At 47.9% G+C, this 14,995-nt stretch overlaps 1 protein-coding gene across 1 annotated transcript in view; it reads left to right on the top strand.

Moving 5' to 3' along the window:
• Nucleotides 1–14,995, top strand: part of MCF2L2 (MCF.2 cell line derived transforming sequence-like 2) — a 410,388-nt gene that overhangs the window by 379,925 nt on the left and 15,468 nt on the right. Inside the window, exon 28 of the mRNA XM_030216237.1 lies at nucleotides 5,879–5,950. Coding sequence (XP_030072097.1) covers nucleotides 5,879–5,950 — 72 coding nt within the window. The remainder of the gene's footprint in view (nucleotides 1–5,878; nucleotides 5,951–14,995) is intronic.

Raw genomic sequence — 14,995 nt, 5'->3', positions numbered from 1 at the left:
CGTGCCGATTTCACACATCCAAACTAGCGCAGGCTGCTTTTTCCCACAGCTTAGTAAAAGGGCCCCTAAGTGTCATAACCTAAAATGGTTGGGTAAGACAGTGACAGGGAAAAATGAATGTTGACTTGCATGCCAATTATAATATTCAGAGTTTTATTGTCAGAAAAAAATGTATGCACATGGGCTTACAGTGAATGGCCCCCCCAAATCTAGAACTGTATTTCAGTTTAAGAGTGCATTTCATTACTCCTTGATATGCTATTGTTATCTAGTTTTGTGTGCATCTTTGAGTTGCTTCAGTGTAGGGTTACCATATTTTGTCCCCCAAAAAGGAGGACACATGCCTCACCCCCACCACACACCCCACCATGCCCCCTTTCACGCGCTCGCTCCACCCCCTGTCACATTTTCCCCTCCCCCCTGTCACACACCCCGTCACTCCCCCTCCCCGTCACCCCCCTCCCCTTACCTTACTACTGCCCTGGTGGTCTAGTGACCTCTTCGGGGCAGAAAAGAGCCCCCTCTTTCCTGACCGGAGCGCTGCCCTGCATGCATCCTTCCTGTTCCTGATCTCGGCGCCGATTCAAAATGGCCTGAGAGTTGCAGTCTCACGAGGTCACTTCAACTCTCGGCGGCCATTTTGAATCGGCACCAAGATCAGGAACAAGAAGGATGCATGCAGGGCAGGAAAGAGGGGGCTCTTTCCTGCCCCGAAGGCGGAAGAGGTCACTAGATCACCAGGGCAGTAGTAACTAAGGGGGGGGGGAGGCTAGCAATCTGCCCGTTTGTCCGGATTTCTGGAAAAACGGGCAGGCTGGTGGGCGGGTCGTCCCCAGCCTGCCCGTTTGTCCAGAAATCTGGACAAACGGGCAGATTGGCAAAACCCGCCCGGTTGCCCGGACATGTCCTCAAAAAGAGGACATGTCCGGGTAAATCCGGACATATGGTAACCCTACTTCAGTGGGCGGGGAGGATGAGAGAGAAGTGGTGTGTTTGAGAGCTTGGCACACTTTTTTTTCCCTCTTTGTTTTTTTTCCCCCCTCATATTCAATCCCCTCTCCACCACTCCTTTCCTAAGTCCCTTTCCCTTCTTTCCTTCCTTCCTACACTCCTCACGTCAGCCACTGGCGCTACTTTATAGGTGACAGGTCCTGGATTTCCACCAGCCCTGCTGTTCCTGTTCCTCCAGCCACTCTCCCACTAGAACTTGTGTTCTGCGTTTGTAAACGTGGCCCTCACTTCCTCCCGCCAATGGTTTTAGTGGCACTGACGTCAAAGAAACCCCCCCAAAACATAAATGTTTACTTATTTATTATGATACTATGTTATTTTATTATTATGCTATTATGTATATGCTGTATTTTAGATATTTTAAAAACTTTAGGGACGGTATTCAAAACTATTAATATGTTTGCTGGCAGCCAGTGAATCTATAACTTTTCTATCCATATATTTTCAAAACTTCTATGGATATAGCATTGGGCCAAATATCTCACTGAATGACTGACATAATCCGTACAAGAAGGTTTTGGGGTATGGTGGGGGCAAAGGTGTGCTAAAAAAATTATCCATTTCCCCCCCGGATTCTATATAGCGTGCCTAGCGCATTCTGTAACAATGCAGATAACTTAATTGGCTTAAAACCCCAGTCAGCATTGTTAACAGCACTTAACAAACATTAATGAGCACTAATTGGCAATAATTAGAATTTTTTACGCACACAAGTACCTAAGCATGTTTTGTAACGCACTGCGCCTAAATTTTAATGCGCGCAGGCAAAAGGGGCATATGGGCGGGGAAAATGGGTGTTTCGTGGGTGTTCTGAAATTTACAAGCTCTGTTATAGAATATGGCCCACTGCGCCTAAATCTACTTGCCAGGATTTATGCCACGTTTTTTTTTTTGTGTGTAAATGGATGCTCATAGTTTTGGGCGCTAGGATATCAACTAAGCAAGCTCCGTGTACTGCACCTAAATCTAGGCAGTGCTTATAGAATACGCTTAGGCGGAAATGTTTTCCGTGCGGATTTTTCAGGCCCCGAATATAGACTCTGGCCCTTAGCGAATAGATACATTTTATGGGGTTAATATTCAATGCAATTTAATCGGCCAGAAAGAGCTGCTGGCTGGTCAAATCACCTGTTCGGGGGCTAACCTCTCATTTTCAGCAGCAGTTAACCACTTAGTGCTGAACCCAAAACTGGCTATTCTGGGGGCGGAATCATCACTTGGCTAGTTAAGTGCTGATACTCAGAACTTAACAGGCCAGGTTAGCTGCATAAATAGGACCATATAAAAGTCAGTCCAGTCTTTATGCAGTAACCCATAGCTGGCTAAGAACTGAATGTTGCACTTAGGACCCTTTTACCAAGCTGCAGCAAAAGGGGGCCTGCGCCGCCCCTTTTACCACCGCTGGTCAGGGTTGCCAGGTAGAAATTTTTTTTCCAGCCCAATCCAGGCCAGAAACCAGCCCAAACACAAACCCCGCCCCTGACACCCCTACCCCTGCATCACTGGCCCCGCCCCTACCAGCCCCACCTCCTATGTCATCAGCCCCGCCTCCCACATCATCAGCCCCACCCAAAACATCACTAACCCCGCCCCCGCAGCCAAAAAAAATCAAAAAGCCACCCAGAAGCCCTAAAAACCGCCCAAAAAACCGCAACCCGCCGCGGGCAAAAATTTCCCACGGCAGGTCGCAGAAAACCGCCCAATTGGGTGGTAAAACCGCCCACCTGGCAACACTGCCGCTGGTAACAAGGAAGTCTCGCCTTCCTGCAGGAAATGGCTGTTGTAAACATGATGAGGTTAATTGTGAAGAATTGTGAGGATGGAGCTCTCACCTCAGGCTCCCAAGTCCCTCTTTCACTCAGGGTGAGCTGGTTCTTAGTATGCAGATTTTATGCAAATTCAGGTCCTACCCCTTTTTACTCGGGGTGACCTGGTTCTCAAAAAAAGCAAACAGAGAGGTAGATGCACTAAACGTTTTTCATCGTTAAATGAGCCCTCAGGGAAGAATTTCCTATCCTTTCCATGCACTTAAGCCTATTTTCCGACGACAGTAGCAGCTAACGAAAACGGAATGGAGATGAGCAATTAGTGTGAAAACCCCATTGAAACGACATGCACTAACCTTTTCCGATTGCCTTTACGCAGGAAAAAGGCAGGAAATCTAACGAGAGGTCTGGACCTCTCGTTAGGACAGCTCTGTGCCAGGAAAAAGTGTTAAGTGAAAAAATAAACAAACTTTGAGCCAATCCCAGCGCATTAGCAGAGCTAAAAGCGCTGTGATTGGTCCAAAGGACCTCAGAAAACACATAAAAAATAAAATTAAAAAGGATCGGGAGGGGGCAAGGGCGCTCATCAGGAGCGTCCTGTACGGACGGCCTTGCCCCCCCCCCCCCCCGCTGCTCCCCACTTTCCGCCGCTCCCCCCACCCCGAAAAAGCAAACTTCTAGAAGCCCCTGCCCCCCTCCCTTCCTCACTACTCTCTCACCTCAGCTCCGCCTCCCGACATCCTCCGTCCGTGCCCCGCCCCCTTTTGGGTCGTCGCCGCCATTCCCCTCCTCCATCGGGCCCCCCTTCCTCTTACCGGGCCCGTGCAGCGCCTCTCTCCTCTGTCCGAAGGCGCTGCACGGGCAAGAAGAAAGCTGAATCAGCTGATGCCTGCCTTCGCGATGGCGCGTCTTTCTCCTGCTGCGCCCGCCCCTGTCTGACGTCAGTAACCTACGTAGGTTACCGACGTCAGAAAGGGGCGGGCCCAGCAGGAGAAAGACGCGCCATCGAAGCTGGGCAAAGGCAGGCATCAGGCTTTCTTCTTGCCCGTGCAGCGCCTTCGGACAGAGGAGAGAGGCGCTGCACGGGCCCGGTAAGAGGGAGGGGGGCCCGATGGAGGAGGGGAATGGCGGCGACGACCCCAAAAGGGGGCGGGGCACAGGACGGAGGATGTCGGGAGGCGGAGCTGAGGTGAGAGTAGTGAGGAAGGGAGGGGGGCAGGGGCTGCTTGAATTTTGCTTTTTCGGGGTGGGGGGAGCGGCGGAAAGTGGGGAGCAGCGGGGGGGGGGGCAAGGCCGTCCGTACAGGACGCTCCTGATGAGCGCCCTTGCCCCCTCCCGATCCTTTTTTTATTTTATTTTGATTTGGGAGCCATGTGCTTGTGATTTGACTGTGTTTTGACTGTTTGTGGCATGCGCAGAGCAGCTAACATAACGCTTGGCTGCTCTGCGCATGATTTGGGGGCCGATTAACGATGTGTATTGTGATTCTTTGATACATTGTACATTTCAATACCGATCTCAGCATGTGTGACTTTTTTTTTTGGTGCATTTTTCGTTATTTTAAAATCGTTAGGGACTTTAACGATTTAGATTTTTTTACGTTTGGTTGCTGCATCTGCCTAAGAGTCAGGTCTTATCAACAGGATTTCTTCCATACAAATCTTTATTTCAGCCCATGGGGCACACCTCTCTTAGCTTAAAACACTTTCACAAGCTCAACAGTTCTTCCAGCTTAACCATTTCCTTTCTTCCTCTCAGTGCAATCTTCCAGTTTAAACATTTCTTCTTGCACAGTCCCATGTCCCTTTATTTCTTCCCCCTGAGCCCTTTCCCACTGGCATTTTGGCTCAGTACTAGCTCAGTCCAGGACACCCAGTCTCTTCTCAATATTAACTCTGGGACACACAGTACCTCTTCACTGTTCTAACCACAGCCTTGGCATCTGGGACACACAGTAGCTCTCTGAACACATAGTTCTTATCCTGGCACTCTAGGGCCTTCTTACCCCAGCCAGCTTCCCTGCCTTGCACCCCGTTCACCACAAGTCAAAAGGGCTCAGCCAGTACTTCACCTGGGGATCTCCAGCTCCAGCCACCAGCTCCAGCTCTCTTCTTCAGCTGCCAGCTCTCCCCCACTTTCTCCCCTTCTCAGGTGGGGTATTAAGGGTTTAATGGCAAACAGGACCCAGCCCATAACCGGCTGCACCTGTTTCCACCCCCCCAGGACTCTCCCCGGTCCTAGTGAGCTCCAGCTATACCTCCCCTTTGACTCACCTAGTCCTTCTCCCTGGACATTTTAGGGGGGTCAGCGCCCTCTAGGGGCCTAACCAGGGTAGGACAGCCTCATAATCCTTACACTGTGCAGCAAGTAAAGCACTGCCGTGCAGCCATTTCGGGGGAGGGGAGGAGCCCTTACCGCCACCCATTGCAGTGGCGGTAAGGGCTCCCGCGCTAACTCAGCGGTAACTGGGCAGCACGTGGCACTACCCAATTACCACTGGGTATACTCCAGTGCTACAAAAATTAATAAAATGTTTGTGTTGCCGGAAATGACGGCACGCTAGGGGTGGGAAGTACCACTGCCCGGCTACTACGGTAGCCCAGCGGTACTTCCTCATAGCGAGCGGTAAGCCCGTGTTGGGCTTACTGCCACTTAGTAAAAGGAGCCCTTAACTGGCTATGTGCTAGCCGGTACCATAAACCTGGAAATTCGATGTTGATGCCTGGACATGGCCTGGCATTGAAAATTTCCAGGTTTAACTCCAGTAGTGGTCACAAAACACTGATTACCGCCTGCTGAATATCGACCCCCTATATTTTTAGTTTACACTTGCTAAACAGCAGGCTTAAGCTAAATGGATAGAGCCAGTACAGTGACAGGCACCATTGTATAATTAGCGTCGTTACCTCTGCAGACAGCAGCGCTCAGTGTATGGATTAAATGCAGCCAGCGTTTAACTTCCAGTCATTGCACCAGCTCAATATTAAGCCCATTTCAGTTTATTTTACTGTATTTAATAATGGCAAAATTAAAAAAAAAAAACAGACTAGGTTGCAGCTGTACAGTTTGTAAATTACTTTGCATCTGTAAACTTCATATAGGTTCGCTTGGTCCTGCCATGAAAGCTAAGAGGCATGAAATAAAGAGTGACCCAACTCCCTTGGGTTTTGAAGGTACACACTTTGGTGTCATGCATGAAGCACGCACTCTAGTGCCTTGATATCATTTATAGACTGTTGAGTCTGTTTTTGCTTGGAACAATATACAGCATTAAAGCCGTGAAGGAACTGTTCTCGCTGTGCTTACTGGAAACCGAATCCATGATCTTTGTTGCATCTTGCATGTGCTTGTTGGTGTTTGTACTGTGAAACGCCCTCACTTTCTCATCGTCTGTTCAGTGAACTGTGCAGTTTCCCATTTCTTTTAAGGTGTGCTTCTGCCTCCATTATTTATGGCTGCTCTAGACCTTTTGTTCTTTTTGAATTTACATTGGTTCCTGACTAAACGTTAGGGCTGTTTGGCTGGCCTGACTCAGTAATAGCTGCCTTCATGTTGCAGGTCCAAATTACGGTTTAACCAATTTCAGTATAATTCCAGCTGGAGAATGACACGGGGACAAAGTTTGTCCCGGCCCCATCCCCACAGATTCTGTCTCTGTCCTGTCCCCGAGGGCCCAATCTCCGTCCTCACCCCGTTCCCGCAGGTTTTGTCCCTGTTCCCACCCTATCCCTGTGGGCTCTGTTCTCATCTGTGGAAGCCTCGAACACTTACGATTTTATATTTAAATCTTTTATTAAGTATAAAAAAGGAACAATATGCTGTGCAATTGTTGTTTATAAATCACACATAGAAAACAATAATAACAACAATGAGCAACTATAATAACCCCCACACCACCACTACCACCCTCTACCCTTCCAACCCCAAGAAATCCTAATCCACCCTGTCAAAATGTCCAGGGGTACAAAATACAACCCGTTCTCTTTGCCCTAGCGGGGGAGAAATATGCCCTATGAAGCACTGCTATGATTCTTTAATCTGTAGATGAATACAACAATTTCAGTGTTCATTCTAGCTCTCCTGTCTTCCATAGTCCTTCCTGTTATAGAAGATGTCTTCATAGAAGATGTGCTGGTAGCAGGAATGTACAGGATCCCCCATGCAAATTTTGCTAGTTGTGGCCAGCATGTTTGCTTGTTTTTCCAAAAAAAATCAAAATGTCGTCATCTGCATCATTCAAACATAAAGAACAGTCCGGTTCATTAACATGCTTCAAAGTAGAAAATGACATAGGGACAAAATCCCTACAGACTATCTCCATCCCCGTGTCATTCTCTACTTCCAGCAATGCCCAAGCTGTAACACTATATAAATATAGATCTGCATTTATAAGCAAATTAGCATGAATATGTTTATACGTCTGTTGATGAACCTGCGTTTACATAGGTAAGGTCAAAGGGGTTCACAATTTAATAAAAAAGAGGAAAGGGAACTCCAAAAATTACAGGGAAGCTGACTAGTGCTACAGATATGGATACTTCCTATATAATAAAAAGCACCTCCAACATTCTGAAGCTGACTCCCTGGCACTGTGGCAGTGTAGGGTTCGTAAGTCTGTAGTTCAGCGTTTCATTGGCTCTCACTGTCCCCGCCCTCACCAATCAGACAGAACGGAACTTGTAGGAGGGAAGTTCAAGTGGAGTGGATTGAATCTCTAACAAACAATCATATACAGGGAGGTAGGAACATCAGTGGAGGCAAGTGCACAGAACGGAAGGGAAGACAAACATTTAATCACTTTGTCACTCACTCACACACATCACACACACACACACACACACACACACACACACTCTCTCACACACTCAATCACACACTCAATCACTCTGTGTGTCTCTCTCTCTTACACTGTCTGTAAAACACACAGTCACTCTCAGTCTCTCACATGGGCAACTGTTTGTTGCATTCTCACGAGTAAGGAGCTCTTCTGATGTGATTGTTAACTGATTGAAGGGCCTGAACAAGGTAAACTTTTACCACACTGTAACACAGTTTACACAAAAAAATATTGTATATAAATAAATCTTACACATGTAAACAACAATTATATTCAGAATACAACCGTGGAAACATTAATGGCAGGAACTCATTACATTGCTAGCGCCCGTTTCATTGCGTTAAGAAACGGGCCTTTTTTACTAGTACAATTAAAAAAAAACAAAACAAGCAGAATTAAAACACCATTTAAAGCAGTAAAAACAGCAAACATTGATTTCTCCTCACAGTCAGCCCCAGGTCATGCTTATCCAGCAGTATCAAATGCCCGGTTAAAGAAGTGAGCTTTAAGGGATGCTTTAGATCTAGGCAGGGGTGTAGCTAGGTGGGGCCACGAGGGCATGCACCCCTGCTGATTTAGCCCTGGCCCCCTGCTTTCATCCCCGCCGCTGCCCCTCCCCCGCCACATTGGACCCCCCCCCCCCCTCCTGCCGCCGTCAGGTACCTTTGCTGGTGGAGTCCCCAACCCTCGCCAGCCGAAGTCCTCTTCAGCGCCAGTCTCCGGCTCGTTGCTGATCTAGGTTCTGTTTCTGTGAGTCCTGACGTCCTGCACATAATGTGCAGGACGTCAGGACTCACAGAAACAGAATCAGATCGGCGAACGCCGCCGGACTCTGAGACCGGCGCTGAAGGGACTTCGGCTAGCGGGGGTTGGGGACCGCCGCCAGCAAAGGTACCTGGCAGTGGGGGGGGGGGGGTTGGCAGTGGCAGGAGGTGGGGTCGAAAGGGACAGGAGAGGGGCGGCGGCGCCGGGGGGGGGGGCAAAAGTGACGGGGGCGGCGGCGCCGGGGGGGTAAAATGTGCCCCCTCATCTCGGGATCTGAGTCTGGACCCCCCTCCACTGAAGTCGGCTACACCCCTGGATCTAGGGAGGGAAAGCTCAGATGGAAGGGAAGGGGGCAGGTCGTTCCAAAGTTTAGTGGCCAGAAAGAAAAAGGCAGTGGTCCTAGTTTCATAGTGGGTAAAGCAAGGGGAGAGGACAATTTTTATAAAAAAAAACATCCTTTATCCGGCGATCCTTTCTTAAATCATTGCAATATTGCAGTATATTGCTTCTGTTCGATCTGGTTTAGGGCTCCGTTTGCCAAGCTGCAGTAAAACGTGGCCTAGTACGTACGGCCTTACATGGGTTTTTCCGAAGTGCTAAGGCCGTTCTTACTGCAGCAGGAAATGGCCAGTTTTCGAATTATGGCCACAGGCTAATGTTCAATTATCGAGCCTTAATATATATTTTCACTACAGCTATAAATATATACCAGTATAATTGTGCCACATCTGTAGTTTCTCCCAATTCAAATATCAAACATTTAAGTTATAAGGACCATCAGAGGTGGACTTCCTTAAGAGATGAATCTCTCACTTGTACAGGAAGTAGGTGATACACATTAGTTCGTCATCGGTCCATGATAGAATTTTTTGAAACTTTTTTTTACTCTTTTTTTTTTTTTAAACGTTTTTCTTTTTTGCGACTTCTTTAGAGTGAGTTTTTTTTCTCTATTTATACATTTTTCAGTCCGTACTTATCTTTTCTGTTTTGCTCAGGGATCTATACACCCAGGGGCGTAGCTACGGGTGGGCCTGGATGGGCCCAGGCCCACCCAGTTTCGTCTCAGGCCCATCCTCACCTTCTCCCACCCCCGCCGTAGCGCTGCCTCCTCTGCTGCACTTTGCGGTCTCTGTCTCCCACCCTCACGGCAGCGCTTTCATTTGCTATCGGCGCTGCCTGCCTGACAGCTGACAGACGCGGCGCGACGACGTCCTGCTCCTTCCCTCTGCCGCGTTGATTCAACTTCCTGTTTACGCAGGGTGGATTGCACGCGGCAGAGGGAAGGAGCAGGACGTCGTCGCGCCGCGTCTGTCAGCTGTCAGGCAGGCAGCGCCAATAGAGTGCTGCCGCGGGGGTGGGAAGACGGAGACCATGAAGTGCAGGAGAGGAGGCAGCGCCACGGTGGGAGAAGGTGAGTGGAGGCAGCGCCGATAACTTTAAATGTGCTGCGCGCTGGTGTGTGTGTGTGGGGGGGGGGGGTTGGGGGTTGGGTTGTAGTGCCCACCCATCCAAGCCACTGGCCCACCCAAAAATTGTCTTCTGGCTACGCCACTGTATACACCCTTATCTTGACAAGTAAGTCAGGGGTTGAGGTGCCGACACGTGTTCACCTAGGCTGTTTCGAGGCAACCCCTTAACTCTTTTAATGAGGACTTAGCGTCCTGCTACAGGACACTGAGTCCGCATTAAAAGAGTTAAGGGGTTGCCTCAACCCCCGACTTACTTGTCAAGATAAGGGTGTATAGATCCCTGAGCAAAACATGTTTGCTATGAAACATATTTGAATGTCCCAATAGCTGTGACGATGATGAACAGTGTGGAGACACAGAAGAGACCACGTCATGACAGAGGCCTGATGGTTAGAAGTGGTTCACGTTTTCACTCCTTCACTTTACAAAATTAGGCAAATGATTGAATTTGTTTCTGTCACAGAGGCATTTCAGAATGCGATATTGGCTCAGACAGAATGCGACAGTGGCACAACCACAAGACATGTCCTAGATCTGTTTCTCAGACAAGTAAGTAGAATTTATATCTTTTTTTTTAATGCTCATTCAATTGTGTTTTTCAAGTAATGAATAAACGTTGAATTCATGTGCAGTCTTTGTCATAGAATGTAAAGAACAATAGTCCAGTTACATTCAAAGTAATTTGTTGAAGACCTGTGTGATGACTTTAATTTGTAATCATTTTAGTTTACTAATCTCTCCTCTTTCCATGTCCTAATCTGTATATAGTTTTATTTACAATTTTCTGTTGTAATCTATTTTTTTAATATGAACATTCATCATTGTGGGATTTAATCCTTTGTTTTACTAGGTTTATAGACCTCCCCGTCTGCATGGGTCAGGGCAGGTTACAATCAAACATTTACAGTAAAAGCCAACAATATAAAAACAAAACCTTCATCAAACCAACACAAGAGCAGATTGTCAAGGCCTAAGAAAAATGTGTTTCTCTAAATAAATGTGTTTTCAGTAGCTTTCAATAATCCTCTTGTGCATTTCATGTACGTATTGTAGAGCCCAACTGAACCCAGGATCTTCGGTTTCTACTGAAACCGAATCCATGACTGAAATTGTCTGCTTGGTTTTGGCAGAAGCCGAAGCTGAAAATGAAACCAGCCAGACCCCGCTCCCCCCACCAGCCTCCATCCCCCCCACCACCACCGCCATACGCAGCCTCCCTTCTCCCTCGCGGACCCACCCGTCAGCCAGCTAGCTCCTCCCCCCAGGCCTAGCTCAGTCACTCTGGTGGTCTAGTGGCCTAACCGGGACAAGAGCGATTCACAGTTGCTACCGCCCCACCCATCTCCGCTGCCAAAATGGCCACTGTCAGCATCACTGGCAGACTCGTGAGATTGTGCCGAAGGTCTCGGCAGCCATCTTGGGAATGGAGCCAGTATTGCTTCTGCATCATAAATGGAGAAGGAAGTAGAGACCTGAAACAGGCATAACCTTCATGTGGATGTCTTATATGACCAGGTTTGTTTATTTATTTGGGCCTCGGCAAAAGGTATGACTGTATGCAGTCACCTCCTCCAGACATCTCTTGTGGCTCCAGAAATGCCCATTATAGAATACGTTCAGCATCAAATTTTCAGCACCATTTATAGAATTTCCCTGTTATTATGCAAAACAGTTACTTTGTCCATGCTTCTAACTTTCACTCTCTCCACTGATTGCAGCTGTCTTCAGAGTTTCTGCTTTTGGGTCACGTGTGCTGTCCAACCCGCGTCTATAACTTCAGCAGTTTTCCCATTGCTGCCCATGAACGGACTACTCCTGGACAATGGAGACAAAAAACCTATGCAGAAGAAGCAGAGGCTGACCACAGACTAGACCAACTCGGGAGATGATATAGATGAAAATACTTTATTGATTGTTCAAGGGACCCGACACGGTCCGTGTTTCGATGCCCAAAGGCGTCTGCCTCAGGGGTCACAAAAGGTGTTCTAAAAAATACATATACGTAAATATTTAACACATAAAATAAATCATGTTCTAAGAACAACACATATTGAAATAAAAAGAAACATATACATCTCAAATAAAGCCACATGAAAAATATGCTGAACAATACGTTACCGTTATTTTTTTTGTTACATTTTGTACCCTGTGCTTTCCCCACTCATGGCAGGCTCAATGCAGCTTACATGGGGCAATGGAGGGTTAAGTGACTTGCCCAGAGTCACAAGGAGTTGCCTGTGCCTGAAGTGGGAATTGAACTCAGTTCCTCAGGACCAAGTCCACCACCCTAACCACTAGGCCACTCCTCCACTGTTGCTACTATTGGAGATTCTACATGGAATGTTGCTATTCAAGCAACATTCCATGTAGAAGTCGGCCCTTGCAGATCACCATGGAATGTTGCTAATGGAATAGCAACATTAACATTCCATGTAGAATCTCAAATAGTAGCAACAGAATCTCAATATTAGCAACATTCCATGTAGAATCTCCAATAGTATCTATTTTATTTTGTTACATTTGTACCCTGCGCTTTCCCACTCATGGCAGGCTCAATGCAGCTTACATGGGGCAATGGAGGGTTAAGTGACTTGCCCAGAGTCACAAGGAGCTGCCTGTGCCTGAAGTGGGAATCAAACTCAGTTTCCTCAGACCAAAGTCCACCACCCTAACCACTAGGCCACTCCTCCACTGTTGCTACTATTGGAGATTCTACATGGGAATGTTGCTATTCCACTAGCAACAATCCATGTAGAAGGCTGCGCAGGCTTCTGCAGGATGTCAGACTCACAGAAGCAGAAGCCTGCGCGGCCACATTGGTGATCTGCAAGGGCCGACTTCTAGTGGAATAGCAACATTCCATGTAGAATCTCAAATAGTAGCAACAGTGGAGGAGTGGCCTAGTGGTTAGGGGGTGGACTTGGTCCTGAGGAACTGAGTTCGATTCCTGGCACAGGCAGCTCCTTGTGACTCTGGCAAGTCACTTAACCCTCCATTGCCCCATGTAAGCCGCCTTGAGTGGGGAAAGCACAGGGTACCAATGTAACAAAAAAAAAAATAAAGGTAACATATGTTTAGCATATTTTTCATGTGGCTTTATTTGAGATGTATATGTTTCTTTTTATTTCAAACTAGTAAAAAAGGCCCGTTTCTGATGCAAATGAAACGGGGGCTAGCAAAGTTTTCTTCTGTGTGCATGTGGGAGTGTGTGTGTCCCTGCCCTCTGGCCTCTCTCCCCTCCCCCCTCTGAGTCCTTCACTGTTACAGAGCCAGCGATTTGATTTCGTGCTCTGCTGTTTTCCTTCACTGACTGTGTTACAGAGAGGGCGGGGCAGACACTCATAGGGAAACCGGATATCTCGCCCCCTTCACACTTCCGGCTGGAGGCTTCATAGAACGTTGGTGTTGCCTTTTATATAGAGAGATAGTAAAAAAGCCCCGTTTCTGATGCAAATGAAACGGGGGCTAGCAATGTTTCTTCTGTGTGCATGTGGGAGTGTGTGTGTCCCTGCCCTCTGGCCTCTCTCCCCTCCCCCCCTCTGAGTCCTCACTGTTACAGAGCCAGCGATTTGATTTCGTGCTCTGCTGTTTTCCTTCACTGACTGTGTTACAGAGAGGGCGGGGCAGACACTCATAGGGAAACCGGATATCTCGCCCCCTTCACACTTCCGGCTGGATGCTTCATAGAACGTTGGTGTTGCCTTTTATATAGAGAGAATAGTAAAAAAGCCCCGTTTCTGATGCAAATGAAACGGGGGCTAGCAAAGTTTTCTTCTGTGTGCAGGTGGGATGTGTGTGTGTCCCTGCCCTCTGGCCTCTCTCCCCTCCCCCCTCTGAGTCCTTCACTGTTACAGAGCCAGCGATTTGATTTCGTGCTCTGCTGTTTTCCTTCACTGACTGTGTTACAGAGAGGGCGGGGCAGACACTCATAGGGAAACCAGATATCTCGCCCCCTTCACACTTCCGGCTGGAGGCTTCATAGAACGTTGGTGTTGCCTTTTATATAGAGAGATAGTAAAAAGAGGCCCGTTTCTGATGCAAATGAAACGGGGGCTAGCAAAGTTTTTCTTCTGTGTGCATGTGGGAGTGTGTGTGTCCCTGCCCTCTGGCCTCTCTCCCCTCCCCCCTCTGAGTCCTTCACTGTTACAGAGCCAGCGATTTGATTTCGTGCTCTGCTGTTTTCCTTCACTGACTGTGTTACAGAGAGGGCGGGGCAGACACTCATAGGGAAACCGGATATCTCGCCCCCTTCACACTTCCGGCTGGAGGCTTCATAGAACGTTGGTGTTGCCTTTTATATAGAGAGATAGTAAAAAAGCCCCGTTTCTGATGCAAATGAAACGGGGGCTAGCATGTTTTCTTCTGTGTGCATGTGGGAGTGTGTGTGTCCCTGCCCTCTCTCCCCTCCCCCCTCTGAGTCCTTCACTGTTACAGAGCCAGCGATTTGATTTCGTGCTCTGCTGTTTTCCTTCACTGACTGTGTTACAGAGAGGGCGGGGCAGACACTCATAGGGAAACCGGATATCTCGCCCCCTTCACACTTCCGGCTGGAGGCTTCATAGAACGTTGGTGTTGCCTTTTATATAGAGAGATAGTAAAAAAGCCCCGTTTCTGATGCAAATGAAACGGGGGCTAGCAATGTTTTCTTCTGTGTGCATGTGGGAGTGTGTGTGTCCCTGCCCTCTCTCCCCTCCCCCCTCTGAGTCCTTCACTGTTACAGAGCCAGCGATTTGATTTCGTGCTCTGCTGTTTTCCTTCACTGACTGTGTTACAGAGAGGGCGGGGGCAGACACTCATAGGGAAACCGGATATCTCGCCCCCTTCACACTTCCGGCTGGAGGCTTCATAGAACGTTGGTGTTGCCTTTTATATAGAGAGATATGTGTTGTTTTAGAACATGATTTATTTTATGTGTTAAATATTTATGTATATGCATTTTTTAGAATACCTTTTGTGACCCCTAGAGGCAGACGCCTTTGGGCGTCGAAACACGGACCGTGTCGGGTCCCCTCGAACAATCAATAAAGTATTTTCATCTATATCATCTCCAGAGTTGGTCTAGTCTGTGGTCAGCCTGTACTTGTGCACAGTGTGGATCTATCCTAGAGGTTTCTTCTCCTGTCCTATATTGTTCCCGACAAATAACC

This window comes from Microcaecilia unicolor, chromosome 10 (genome assembly GCF_901765095.1).
Source record: "Microcaecilia unicolor chromosome 10, aMicUni1.1, whole genome shotgun sequence".
Classification (NCBI taxonomy): Eukaryota; Metazoa; Chordata; class Amphibia; order Gymnophiona; family Siphonopidae; genus Microcaecilia; species Microcaecilia unicolor.
This window is presented reverse-complemented; position numbering and strand designations above follow the sequence as displayed.